This window comes from Dendropsophus ebraccatus, chromosome 4 (genome assembly GCF_027789765.1).
Source record: "Dendropsophus ebraccatus isolate aDenEbr1 chromosome 4, aDenEbr1.pat, whole genome shotgun sequence".
In the NCBI taxonomy this organism is placed as follows: domain Eukaryota; kingdom Metazoa; phylum Chordata; class Amphibia; order Anura; family Hylidae; genus Dendropsophus; species Dendropsophus ebraccatus.
In genome coordinates, this window is record NC_091457.1 from 100,151,435 (window position 1) to 100,164,389 (window position 12,955).

Sequence of the window (12,955 nt, forward strand, 5' to 3'; positions counted from 1 at the left end):
AACCCAATTTAAAAGGCCTCATGAATCACTGAACACATACCAACGGTGTCGGACTGGGCCACTGGAGGACCCAGCCCCCCCCCTGACAGTGACAGTGCTGCCCCTCTAGCAATGCTGTCACCTGACTGGGCCCTCATTTACCCAGTCAGGTGACAGCAAACCTCCCTTGGACGACTGCGGCTAATTTCTCCATCTGCTGAAGTCAGGTAAGACAATCCAAAAAGTCTCCTGAAGAAGGAGGCATAGTGGATGTCCATTTATGGGGGGCCGTTTGCCTAGCGGCTTGCGAAAAATGGCGGTGGAGCCCTTACTCAAAAGATTTGGTGGATCCACCTGGAAAGAACAGCAAAGCCAAGTTCCATTGAGGGCTGTGTCGTGACCGAGCGTATCCTATAAAGAGCGAACACAGAGGTCCAAAAGCTCTTATTCCCAAGACAGGACAACCAGATGTGCTCAAGGCTTCCCTATACCATACCTTCAACAACGGGTCCTTCGAAGGTAAAAATTTATGGAGGATATCCTCCTCATCTTTAGTATTAAGGAACAGACTATACAACAAAGAAATAGCGTAAGCAAGATGTGATGAGCCCTTATTTTTTGCAAAACAAATTTTACTTTGCAATTAATTTTTCCATTAAATATGCTGAGAAACTTGCATGGTGAAATTGAACTTTTTTTTTTTATTTTGTCAGTACGATTACTACATTAGGCAACTTAAAAATTAAAACCTTTAAAAAAAAATAAATGTTTAAAATTGATCTATTACCATCCTTATAACGCTTTTATTTTTTGGTCTATGGGACTTTTTGATGTGCCATGTTTTGCACCATGATCTTTACTTTTTATTGGTAGCTTGCTTATATGCATATATATTGAGTATATGCATCTATTTTCTAGAATTGATATGGCCTAAAATCATCAATTTTGTATTTCAGATTTTCTTTGCGTTTCCCCGTTTACCATGAAAGATCATGAAAGTGATAATTTAATAGGCGTATTGCAGAGTATTATCTTATTTTTTTTATTAAAATAGGAATAGGGGAATGATTTAAACTTTTATTATGGGATAGGATATTTTTTAACTAATGAAGGCCTTTTTTTTTTTTTTACTATAACTTGAAGTCTCCCTGATGTCTCATATGGACTGCATTGTTCTAGAATCATAGCGTTGCTGAGGGGTGGCCAGAGCATGGAATGCCCCTTCACAATCGCAGCATGCAGGGGGATTCAACCACTAGGGATGGGGTTTAAACAGTATTTAAATTCCCATATCAGCCTGCGTCGGCTAAACGTGGCAGCCAGGAACAGGGCAGTTCAAAGCAGGGTCATGGCGACTCTCGTCTGAACCCCCCTATCCACGCTATTATGTTCGGGTAAATGCCACAATTACAATCTAAGCAAAGCATCTAAGAGCTTAAAAGGGTACTCCAGCGGGGGGGGCACTTTTTTTTGCTGGAACCGGTTCAAGCGGCGGGTCCCGCATCTCGGCGCTCCGGTTCCTGGCCGCTTCCTGGTGTCTGACGTGGGCCCGAGACATGATGTTTTAGGTCCGCTTAGCCAGTCAGTGACGGAGGCGGGATCCGTTTCAAGTCCGCTCAGATCCCACCTCTGTCACTAACTGGCTGAGCGGACCTGAGACGTATCGTCTCGGGCCCGTGCCAGACACCAGGAAGCGGCCAGGGACCGGAGCGCCGCGATGCGGAACCCGCCGCTGGAACCGGTCCCAGCAAAAAACTCTGCTCTTCTTCTCTGCTCTTGATAGATAAGGCAAGGCCTCTGCTGTCATGCTACATCTAAGTTCCCAAGATATTCTGCACAGTAGACCAGTAACAGACTACTTTTGCCCTGATGATAAAAGACTTATTATGATCCTTAAGGGGGTAGATATGTTAAAGAGCTAAATAAGATTCGGAAAGGAAGTGGTTTTAATAATGAACTAAACAAAGGGACATCTAAGGTTAGATGGAAACAGGAGGAATATGAGAAAATATTTTGCCGATAGATTAGTAGATACTTGGAACAAACTTCCAGCATATGTGGTTGGTAAATCTATAGTAAGTGAATATGAACATGCCTGGCATAAACATATATCTATCCTAAGATAATAAGAAACTAAATAATATAAGAGCAGACTAGATAGATCAGGTTGTTTGTTTTTCTTCTACTATCCATGTGTTAAAGAGGAATACATTGGGAAAAACTTCCTAAATTGACAAAAGACATATGCCTTCTGGAGCAGGGTACTCTCCCATGCAGGAAGGATGCCATAGTGTCAGATGATATGAAATTCCAGAAGGTGCCAATAGTGTTTCACAACTTTACACCCAGAGATTATCTGCTATTCTGAGTGGAATCTGGGGAAGCAACTCCATATTATATGCCTATAGATTCAGAATAGTAGGTTGTCAAAGGCCCTACAGGTCTCCCTATACATGTCCACCAAATGTGTGTGTGTGTGTGTGTGTGTGCGCGCGCGCGTGTATGTATATCTTAAATCACAAGGCTCGGAGCCCTTTTGCAGCACATTATACATCTCATGTGCATACAGGTGAATTGCCCTGCCTGTGTATAGTGACCTGGAATGCTTCTGGGTGCCCATAACCAGGATGGAAGGGCTTTGCATATATGCACGTGGGCTAGGCATGTATATAGGGATGAGGGCTGGGCCCTCTGTATAAGGGCGGGGGCTACTGGTGATGGGGATTAGTTGGGGGTTGCACACATCTGACAGTATTTGGCTATTAGGGACAGTGTGAAATCCATTTATCCTGTGGCGGTGAAAGGATCAGACTTTACTTTGCTGCTTCAGCAAAAGAGGGATTTAGTCAAGGACGCTGTGGCTGCAGGAGCCAAGGGAAGGACTGCGAGCCCTGGGTGCCTGGAGTGCTGGAATCACAAGGTAAAGAATGCGGGGGGCATCTTACCTATCTGATATGGTGTGTGTGGGGGATTTGTGGGGAAGGGGTTTGGGGGGGTTCACTGATTATAATCTAGTCTGTTGAAAGTGTTGTTCACCTCCACTCTGCTGTATTCAAAACCCTAACAGTACTATTATGCTGTGATCAGCCATAATATTAAAACCATTTGCCTAATATTGTGTAAATGACCAACTTGTTGCCCAAACAGCAAGACTCATCGAGGCTTCGTCTCAACAAGACTTGATGTGAAGGCTTCATGGATTGTACCTATTTTTTCAGCACATTCTACAAATTTTGATTGCGAGCTTGGAAGTATCATTCCTGAACATTTCTTTCAGTGTGGAAAGGTGCAGTGAGAGGTCCATGTCAGGTGTCTTATGTCACACCACAAGAGTACACGCAAACGGCAATATTTATTCATATATAGAATATTCTGTGAATTTCCATCAAGCTTGGATAATGGACCAGCCATCTCTGATCTTTCCTCACAGCAAAAATCCTAGAAGCCATTTAGGTGTATAAACACATTTTTAAATTTGGATGAAATACCTATAGAATAGCAAAGCTTTCTTAAATGATATTGCCTAAGGAAGTGTGGAAGTTCATTCACAGAACATATATATATACACACACCTATTTGTATCTACTTTTCTGCTGCACTAAGGAATTTTTTTTTTTCTTGGCAGATTTAAAAATATAACATAGAACACCTTCTTATGTCAGTATTGCGGTACAAATATTTCCTGAAACGTGCACTAACATTTCACATGACCTGTACTCATCTGATAGCAAGAGTTGTCAAAAGAGACTCTCTATTTTTTTATTTTGCAATCTTAGCTCTAAAAATGTGTCTAAAGTTCCAGCTGCTATGGGTAAGGCTAGGTAACAACATACATCTGCCTAAATGGTTCGATTAGGAGATTGTCACAGGTTCCGCGGTAAATGCTGGATAATATAGCCCCTCGTGTGTGGTTTTGTTAGGTACACTGCCGGACACTGTGAGGGAAACCGAATGGATACCATTAAAGTAGGGTTTATTGGGCACTGTTAGTATTCAGCATGCAGCAGATCAGGCACATCCGTTTTTATGTTTACACATAGCATTTAATTAGCTCTATATTACTCAATGCAATTTATGGCATAATATCGCCATATTAAACTATGTGTGAACATAGCCTCAGATCTAGGCTGCTTTTTTAAAATAACCAGTTTTATTCTTTGTTCATGTCCCCCCCCTTTTCTGTGGTGTTCTGCGGTTGGGGGGGGGGTGTCTGCTCACATAATACCTTGAAACCCCCTCACATGCCATGTATAATAGTGTATTATAAATCTACCCCACAGTACTAGCCTTTTCAGTCTACTGCACTTTCCCCAGTAATTTAGCTGTTGCTGTGCTGTCCAGATATGTAAGAAAAGGGAAGTCCAGATGTGAGTACTGCTGCCAAACAGCCCAGCCATGCTTATCCCCCTGAAATGGAGAGAATAAGAATCAGATGTGCACCATGTAGGGACTCGAAAAGGCTCAATAACAGCAATGAGAGCATTGAAGAATTTGGCGAAGAAAACTATGCAGGTTTTTAGAAAATGGCAGAAAAAGACCACCTGATCCATCTAGTCTGCCCTTTTAGTATTTCTTTTTTTAATCTATATATGTGTATAAAAATGTGTTATCCCAGGCATGTTTAAATTCAGTTATTGTAAATTTATCTACCACTAGAAATAAAAGCAACTGCAACATGCTCAAGTTCGTCTGAAATCAGAAATCTATGCATTTGAATACTGTGGCTGAAGAGATTGGGTGCAGCCCCAGGGAGTCCTGGAAAACATGGATACAGCATATGGCTGTATCCACGTTTTCCAGGCAGCCCTAGGGTTGAATCCAACTTCAGCTACCAGTAATCAAGAGCATAGACTTCCGGGTTCGGACGGACTCGAGCATGCTAGAGTTGAACTCATCTCTACCTACCACATCTGCTGAAAATTTGTTCCAAGCATCTACTACTCTTTCTGTAAAGTAATATTTTCTTGTGTTATTTCTCATCTTTCCCCCAACTAACCAAAGACTGTGCACCTTGTTCTTGTGTTCAGTTTTTTTTTTTTAATTAAAAACACCTCACACCTTATTTAGTCCATTAACATCTTTAAAGATTTCAGTCCTGTCTCTCCCATTTACTGTCTTTCCTCCAGACTATACAGATTTACATCCTTTCGTCTTTCCATATGTTTTATGATTTGGACCGTCCACCATTTTTGTAGTACTTCTCTGGATCCATTCTATATTATAAATATCTTTGTAGGTGAGGTCTCCAGAACTTGACAGTCAAATGTCGTTTTCTTAACACAGTCAGCCATAGGCTGTATCCATGTTTTCCTGCCAGTTCTGGGGCTGCATCCAACTTCTCCAGATGCTGGAAGTCAAATGCTGAGCGTTTGGGTTGAGACACATGTTTCTGATTGCGAATTTTCGGCAGGTGCGCTCATTACTACTCATTAGAGCTCTATACAGCGGATCACAATCTCCCTATTCTTACTTGTTTTACTTTTAGCTATACAGCCCAGCATATTGTTTCCCTACAGCCTGGTTTCACTGGTGAAAATAACTTCCCCTGAATCCTTCTCTTCTGAATTCTTTACTAAAACTACTACCTATATGATACTTGGATAGAAGATTGTCTCCCCGAGAGCGTTATTGTACATTTAAAAACCTTGAACTGCAAATTAAATTGTGTCGACCACTTATCTAGTCTTCTCTACCAGCTCTTTGTGAGAAACATAAATAAGAGTTTTGATAATTTTTACTACTACAGATGTCAAACTAACTGGCCTGTAGTTACTGGGCTCTTCTCTAATACCCTTCTTGTGGATGGGTATGACCTTCTCCAGTCATCAGGAACATCTCTTTTTAGGAGGAATTGGTTATACAAAGTCAGCAATTGCAGATCGGAGTTCTTTAAGAACCCTGGAGTGGACACCATCTGGACCCTTCACCATATTCAACTTTAAATAGGCAAGCTCCTCTGAAAACACTCTAAAAAATATATACTCTCCCATTTCATTAAAATTTGTTTTGCTAAAATACTATACTCTTCTTGTAGTGTAGGATTGCACACAGTCAGTTTGTATATCAAACCATAAACACTGGTGGTCACTGGAACCTAAATTTTCTTCCACTCTAACTTCAGACACCAGATTCCCATTAGTAAATACTAAATCTAGAATGTTCCCTCCTCTGGTTGGTGACTTCACAAGCTGTTTTAGAGATGCCCTTCTAAGGTCTAACGTCTGGTGCCGGCCAGGGTCTGCACCGTAAAGCAATACAACACTGATCTCATGGATCTATGCAGTATAACTATACTGCATAGATCTCTATGAGAAATCAGTGTGCATATACTAGAAGTCCCCCAGGGGGGCTACTAGTATATGTGTAAAAAAAAAGAAAAGTTGTATTATTAAGAAATAATTCCCTCCCCTAATAAAAGTTTGAATCACCCTCCTTTTCCCATTTTATAAATAAAAATAAATAAACATGTTTGGTATGGCCGCGTGCGTAATCGCCCACAATATTAATTTGTCACATTCCTGATCTCATACAGTAAACGGTGTAAGCGAAAAAAAATCCCAAAGTGCTAAATTGTGCATTTTTGGTCGCATCAAATCCCAAAAAATTGTAATAAAAAGCGATCAAAAAGTTGCATATGCGCAATCAAGGTACCGATAGAAAGTACACATCATGGCGCAAAAAATCACCTCAAACAGCCCCATAGACCAAAGAATAAAAGCGCTATAAGCATGGGAAGGAACATATATTTGTTAACTGGTTTGAATTCTTTACAAGCCGTCAAATAAAATAAAAGGTATGCAAGTTGCCTATCGTTTTAATCGTACCGACTTAAGAAATATATATAACATGTCAATTTTTTTTTCAATTTCACCGCGCATATAATTTTTTTCTGGTTTCGCAGCATATTTTATGCAAAAATTCAGCCTGTCATTGCAAAATACAATTAGTGACGCAAAAAATAAGGGCTCATGTGGGTCCGTAGGTGTAAAAATGCAACTGCTATGGCCTTTTAAGTACAAGGAGGAAAAAACAAAAACGCAAGAACGAAAATTAGCCCCAGTCCCTAACATAATTGCCTATCCCACTCCCTTTTTCCCTGCTCTACATTTCCTGAACAAAATTTACCCTAAACAGAATAGGTTTTTTTAAAATCTAATTTAAAATCTGATAAAATAGACTAATGGAATTAAGAAATACTAATGCTATAGGTGTACTTGGTCTGCAACAATATTTAGGTAGGTGGTACATATTAAATTTACATCCATATGAATGCCAGCACCCAAGGTTTCCCAGCAGAACATTGCCTAGAGCATCATACCCTCCCTACAACTTACCTTCATTTTATAGTACATCCTGGTACCACCCAGGTAAGTAACATACCATGCACCTGATGATCCATATAACGTAAAGACAATTAATCAGACATTTTATATATATATATATATATAATCTCCCATATAGTATTTAGGACCCTTTGTGCCCATATAGTACTGTGGCCCTGTGCAGCCTCCATATAGTATTTGACCCCCATTGTTTATTCCCCATATTGCATTAGGGCCCTCTGTGCAGTCCCCGTGTAGTATTAGGCCCTCTCTGTGCAGTCCCTGTATAGTATTAGGCTCCTCTGTGCAGATCATGTGTACTATTAGGCCCCTCTGTGCAGCCTCTATATAGAATTAGGCTCTCCTTTTCAGCCCCCTTATAGCATTAGGCCCTACTGTGCAGCCCACATATACATATGAGGTACCTGCTCTTCAGCCCCTGTATAGTAGTGTAGTGATACCCCTTCAACACATGAAAATATTAAAATTTCACCTGTTAACCCAACCCCCTGCATCTAGTCTCACAGCATTTGTTTTGTTATGGTGCAGACAGAATGTCACACAGATGCTACCTGCACTGGAAGTCCCCAGAAGCCTGTGAGCACCATCTCAACTGTGTGTTTTAAAAAGGGACAGACTGTCCCTGCAGTAGGCCAGTCCAGTGCTGTTTGCAACTATCCAGCCCCATGTGCAGCCAGCTGGGGTGCACTGAGTGTTCTTTTTATTATAGCCAGCTGTCATTTGTTTCGACAATTTGAGCTACAAATTATCTTCTTCAACATTGGACCAAATGGCCTACACCTTAATTCCCACGTGGATCAGTGCGTCTCGAGTGTCCAGGACCCTGTCTCAAATTTTTTGGGTGTCCTTCCTTAAACCACATTGTGTTGGTACTTACCACTGCATACCAGGAACACCCCAAAATGCTTTAACCAAGTCTAGCCATCCTAATCTGACCATTGTTAAAGCTGTTCAGATACTTTCACTTGCTAAGGTTTACTGCTCTAACAAATTAATATGAAAGACTGACTGTTAACTTGTTACCTAGATAATAAATGCCCTTTGGATTATCGAAGCTGGGAAAAACATCAAGCCCCTTTGTGAGTCCCTATATAGTATAAGGCCTCTTTGTGTAGCCTCCGTGTAGCATTAGGCCCCCCTATGCAACCCCACACATAATATTATGCCCCTTCTGTGTCCCGTGAAAATACTTAAAAAACTTACCTATCCCAGAGCATCTCCGCAGTTAGTATCCCAGCATGAGTGCATGTCACATGGGTGCTGCCTGCACTCGAGGTCCCCAGGAGCCTGTGAGCATCAATTGTGTGTCTGTCTTAAAGAGAGGTATCTTGGGTTATCCCAGAAGAGAAGAAAAGAATTAAAGAAAATGGATCCAAGTTATAATAACACACACAACCTAAAAAAAGGTGTGGCACTATTCATGGAACAAAGCAGTTTTTTAAAAAAAAAAATATTAGATAACCCCTTTAATAATGGTGTAAGTCAATAATAACCGGGGCAATAACACCACTTTTGAACTGCTGTATCTAATCCTATGTGTGATACTGTGTTTTGTGCCCTTCTGTCTAATCCTATTATGTTTGATACTGTTTGCTAAACTGTGCATCTATCCTTAACATGTGTGATGCTCTCTTACTCTTAGAACCACAGATCTACAGTATATTCCACATCATAAAAACTAAATCCTTTTTCTGGTATCATCATTGATTTTATCTCATTGCAGGTTACAAAATGTTCGGCTGGATTGATAAAGTGATTCCACAACCTCCAGAGACCCCGCAAAAGTCATCTTCTGATGGGCAGGATACAGGCCCCCCAACCCCTTCCCTTCCTAATGTGGTATGTAGAATGATGCACAATATGTGGGGGGCATCAGAATGAGTGATGGGAACCCTATGCAGACCAGGAACTGCACTCATAGTTTACTGTTTTATATTACAGAATGTGACCTGTGCACGGAAAGAGTCTGGAAACCCCCCAGGTAACCATAGATCCTTTACCTCCTGCCCCAGTAAATTGCAGTTATCCACCAGATTAGACAGTTATGTGGTTGACAGTTAACTGGTTAGTTGGGTGGATGGTTAGTGAATTAGCTTGATGTCCTGGGCTATTTATCTGGTTATATAGTTTGCCAAGGATAGTTATCTGATTAGGACTTTGTCCGAAGATGGACATCTGGTTATATGATTTGACCTGGTTAATTTCCTGGTTATATTTTTGGGTTGGGATTATTATCTAGGTTTATGGGTGGCCTAAGATAGTTATCTAGTTATATCTTTTCCCCAGGATAGTTACCTAATTATGGGATTCACCTGGGATAGTTATCTGCTGCTATAGTTGGGCTTGGAAAGTTATCTGTTTGTCCTTGTTATAGCATTTTTTTAATATAAGATTGGCCCGTGATGATTATTTTGTTGACCTGGCATAATTATTTGGCTATATGGGATGATTATCTGGCTATATGATTGGCCCAGGATGATTATATGGCTATATGGTTGGCTTGGGATGATTATCTGGCTATATGGTTGGCATGGAATGATTATCTGCTTATATGGTTGACCCAGGATGATTGTCTGGCAATATGGTTTGCATGGAATGATTATCTGGCTATATGGTTGGCCCAGTATGATTATCAGGCTATATGGTTGGCCTGGGATCATTATCTGGCTATATGGTTGGCCTGGGATCATTATCTGGCTATATGGTTGGCCTGGGATCATTATATGGTTGGCTATATGGCTATATGGTTGGCCTGGGATCATTATCTGGCTTTATGGTTGGCCTGGGATCATTATCTGGCTATATGGTTGGCTTGGGATCGTTATCTGGCTTTATGGTTGGCTTGGGATCATTATCTGGCTTTATGGTTGGCCTGGGATCATTATCTGGCTATATGGTTGGCCCAGTATGATTATCTGGCTATATGGTTGGCCTGGGATCATTATCTGGCTATATGGTTGGCTTGGGATCATTATCTGGCTTTATGGTTGGCCTGGGATCATTATCTGGCTTTATGGTTGGCCCGAGATAAATTATTTAGTTATATAGTGGGCTCAGAGTGGTCAGTGGTTGTTAAAGTTTTTGATTTTCTATATTTGCAGCTGATTCCAATGCACAGGACACAAATACAATGTCTGATAAGAGGTGAGTTTTTCTGTTCTCTTCCATTAACCAAATTGGTTAGAATCTTGTGTAACTGGTTTACTATGTTATCTTGCAGTTCGGGGGGAGTTCTTGGCTGGCTAGCACAAGGACTGGGGAAGGTGGTCCCTCAGCCTGTGGACAGTCCCACTTTGGCAAGAGGAAGCAAGGAAATGACAGAGCCAGTTGTGGAACAGGTAGTAGGCAACGAGACCCTTATTCTAAACCTGGCGTTTTCTAAATCTGACTAAGGCTGGCTTCACACACAGTAAATTTCTGGCAGTATTTGGTCCTCATGTCAGGTCCTCATAGCAACCAAAACCAGGAGTGGATTGAAAACACAGAAAGGCTATGATCACATAATGTTGTAATTGAGTGGATAAACAACGGCTGTTGTATTGAAATAATGGCAGTTATTTACCGTTATATGGCGGCCATCCACTCAATTTCACCATTGTGTGGACAGAGCCTTTCTGTGTTTTCAATCCACTCCTGGTTTTGGTTGCTATGAGGACCTGACATGAGGATCAAATAGTGCCTGAAATATACTGTGTGTGAACCCAGCCTAATAATGGTATTGTTTTTGCCATCATACACTGTACTGCTCTTTGTGCCACTTCCTCCTTTGTTTGTCTAGTATATTTGTCCCGATAAAATAGAGGTAATGGAGCTTGTGTGGCCCAGTACTAGGCAAAGTCATTGTTGGTCTATGTTAATGTCCCCTTTTTATTAGTCACATATAACTGTCCTGGATGATGCTCCAATTCCATTTAAAATTTATTTATATTCCAGAAGATGAAGGCAGCCAGTGAAGCAGGTAAGGAGAGATAGAGACAGGGAGGGGCAATTTCATTTATTGTGCTCAAACAGGCTTTACCATTTATATTTCTTTTTCTTCTTAGTAAGTAAAGTAGAAGAGAATGGTCCAGCGGAGCAGAGCGACAGGTACTGACACAAAACAAAACAATGCTCATGACCCAGCTGATTAAAAGGTGTGCAGAATCTTCCTCTGTATGACTAGAAATCTAGAAAATCTGGGTGACAACTATTTAGCAGCTGTAATGGCAACCATATTGGCTGTTGCCCCGCGTTTCCAGGATCAGATAAAACTTTGATTTATAATGTTCCAGAACTGATATTAACTGGGTAATAGGCTGGTGTATTTGCATTGCTGTCACTCACCTCATGTGATATTTAATTGCAGTTCCTCTGCGGGTGTCCTGTCCTGGTTGTCACATGGCTTGGAGAAGGTTGTCCCCCAACCAACATGGGTCCCAAGGATGAGCATTGGTGCTGGCCATGAGCCCAGTGCTGTGGCTGTGGAACAGGTAAGTAGCTGTGTGTACTAGGGTGATATAAGAAATAGACCCCACAAGGGGAACATTGGTGCATTCTCTGCACCCATCTTACCTTCCTCTTTATTCTGTTTTCCCAGCAGAAGCCGCCGCCGGAAAAGGTGGAAGGTGGGTGCTCCATTAGCTGCAGCATGGTGATGGCAAAAATAGTATGTGAGTGAGACAGAAACTGCATAGCATCATAAATAGGGATTTTTGTTATAATGGGACAGGTGGAGACTAGAGCTTATATGGTAATGGGTGAACATCAGTGTGGTGAGTCTAATAATGTGCTAAAAGTGAAGGGTAATGTAATTGTAGGAGGTTACAATGTGACGCATTGTGACTGGAGGTTATAGTGACAGGTGAATATAAGTATTACTTTTACTAGTTACACTTTCTTTTGCTGCAGAAGTGATAGCTTCTCCAGCATCCCCAGTCGTCAGTCCTTTACCACCACCACTACTTCCACCTCCCCCAGCTGAGGTACAACCAGTAGTCACCCTTGAAGTGGAGGCTGCAACAATTGAGGAAAAGTCTGAACCAAGGTACATCCAAAGCTGTAGAACTGAATTCCAGCCCCCATGTTCTGCATGATGTTAGCTCAGAAGAGAAGAAAAATAATTCATGATAAACCGGCATATCCACTGCCCTCTGGCACTGACCTCAACCCCTCACACCAATTCCCTGCCCCTACTAGTTCCCAGTGCACCAGAGTGGCTTCACAGAGAACAACCTTGTCTTACAGTGCTGGCACAGGAGTGTTAAACTGGCTCATGCAAGGACTAGGAAAAGTGGTGCCACAACCGGAGATACCAGCTGTAGCCCCTAAAAATGTAGAGGTGAGTAAGTTGATCCAAAATACAGACCAAAAGAAGTGCTACTGTGCAGTCTCCAGACAGTTCACAAACAGAGAACAAGTGGTACTCTGCATTGTGTATACATGCACATATATATGACCAGTGTTGCTGTGCAATGTCCACATATATGTCTACCCACTGGTAATTTATAACTCATGTGTCGGCAAGACCCCATTGGTAATCTGATGAAATAAACACTTAAAGGCATTGGACACTTTGGGGGAGATTTATGAAAGGGTGTAAATATACACCTGGTGTAAACTGCCCACAGCAACCAATCACAGCTCAGCTTTCAACT

General features: G+C 41.5%; 1 protein-coding gene across 7 annotated transcripts in view; it reads left to right on the forward strand.

Annotated features, from left to right (window-relative positions):
* The window catches only part of CNGB1 (cyclic nucleotide gated channel subunit beta 1), a 49,574-nt gene that overhangs the window by 8,008 nt on the left and 28,611 nt on the right, over positions 1-12,955 (forward strand). For 4 of the 7 annotated variants that reach the window (XM_069966415.1, XM_069966418.1, XM_069966419.1 and 1 more), the window contains exons 2-11: positions 9,046-9,161; positions 9,264-9,303; positions 10,424-10,466; positions 10,543-10,660; positions 11,256-11,280; positions 11,366-11,408; positions 11,668-11,791; positions 11,899-11,926; positions 12,210-12,345; positions 12,546-12,639. In XM_069966415.1, coding sequence (XP_069822516.1) covers positions 9,054-9,161; positions 9,264-9,303; positions 10,424-10,466; positions 10,543-10,660; positions 11,256-11,280; positions 11,366-11,408; positions 11,668-11,791; positions 11,899-11,926; positions 12,210-12,345; positions 12,546-12,639 — 759 coding nt within the window. In that variant the 5' untranslated portion in view covers positions 9,046-9,053. Of the gene's footprint in view, positions 1-2,762; positions 2,900-9,045; positions 9,162-9,263; positions 9,304-10,423; positions 10,467-10,542; positions 10,661-10,935; positions 11,038-11,255; positions 11,281-11,365; positions 11,409-11,667; positions 11,792-11,898; positions 11,927-12,209; positions 12,346-12,545; positions 12,640-12,955 lie in introns of those variants that run through there. The other 3 variants (XM_069966416.1, XM_069966417.1, XM_069966421.1) reach the window with 3 other exon arrangements.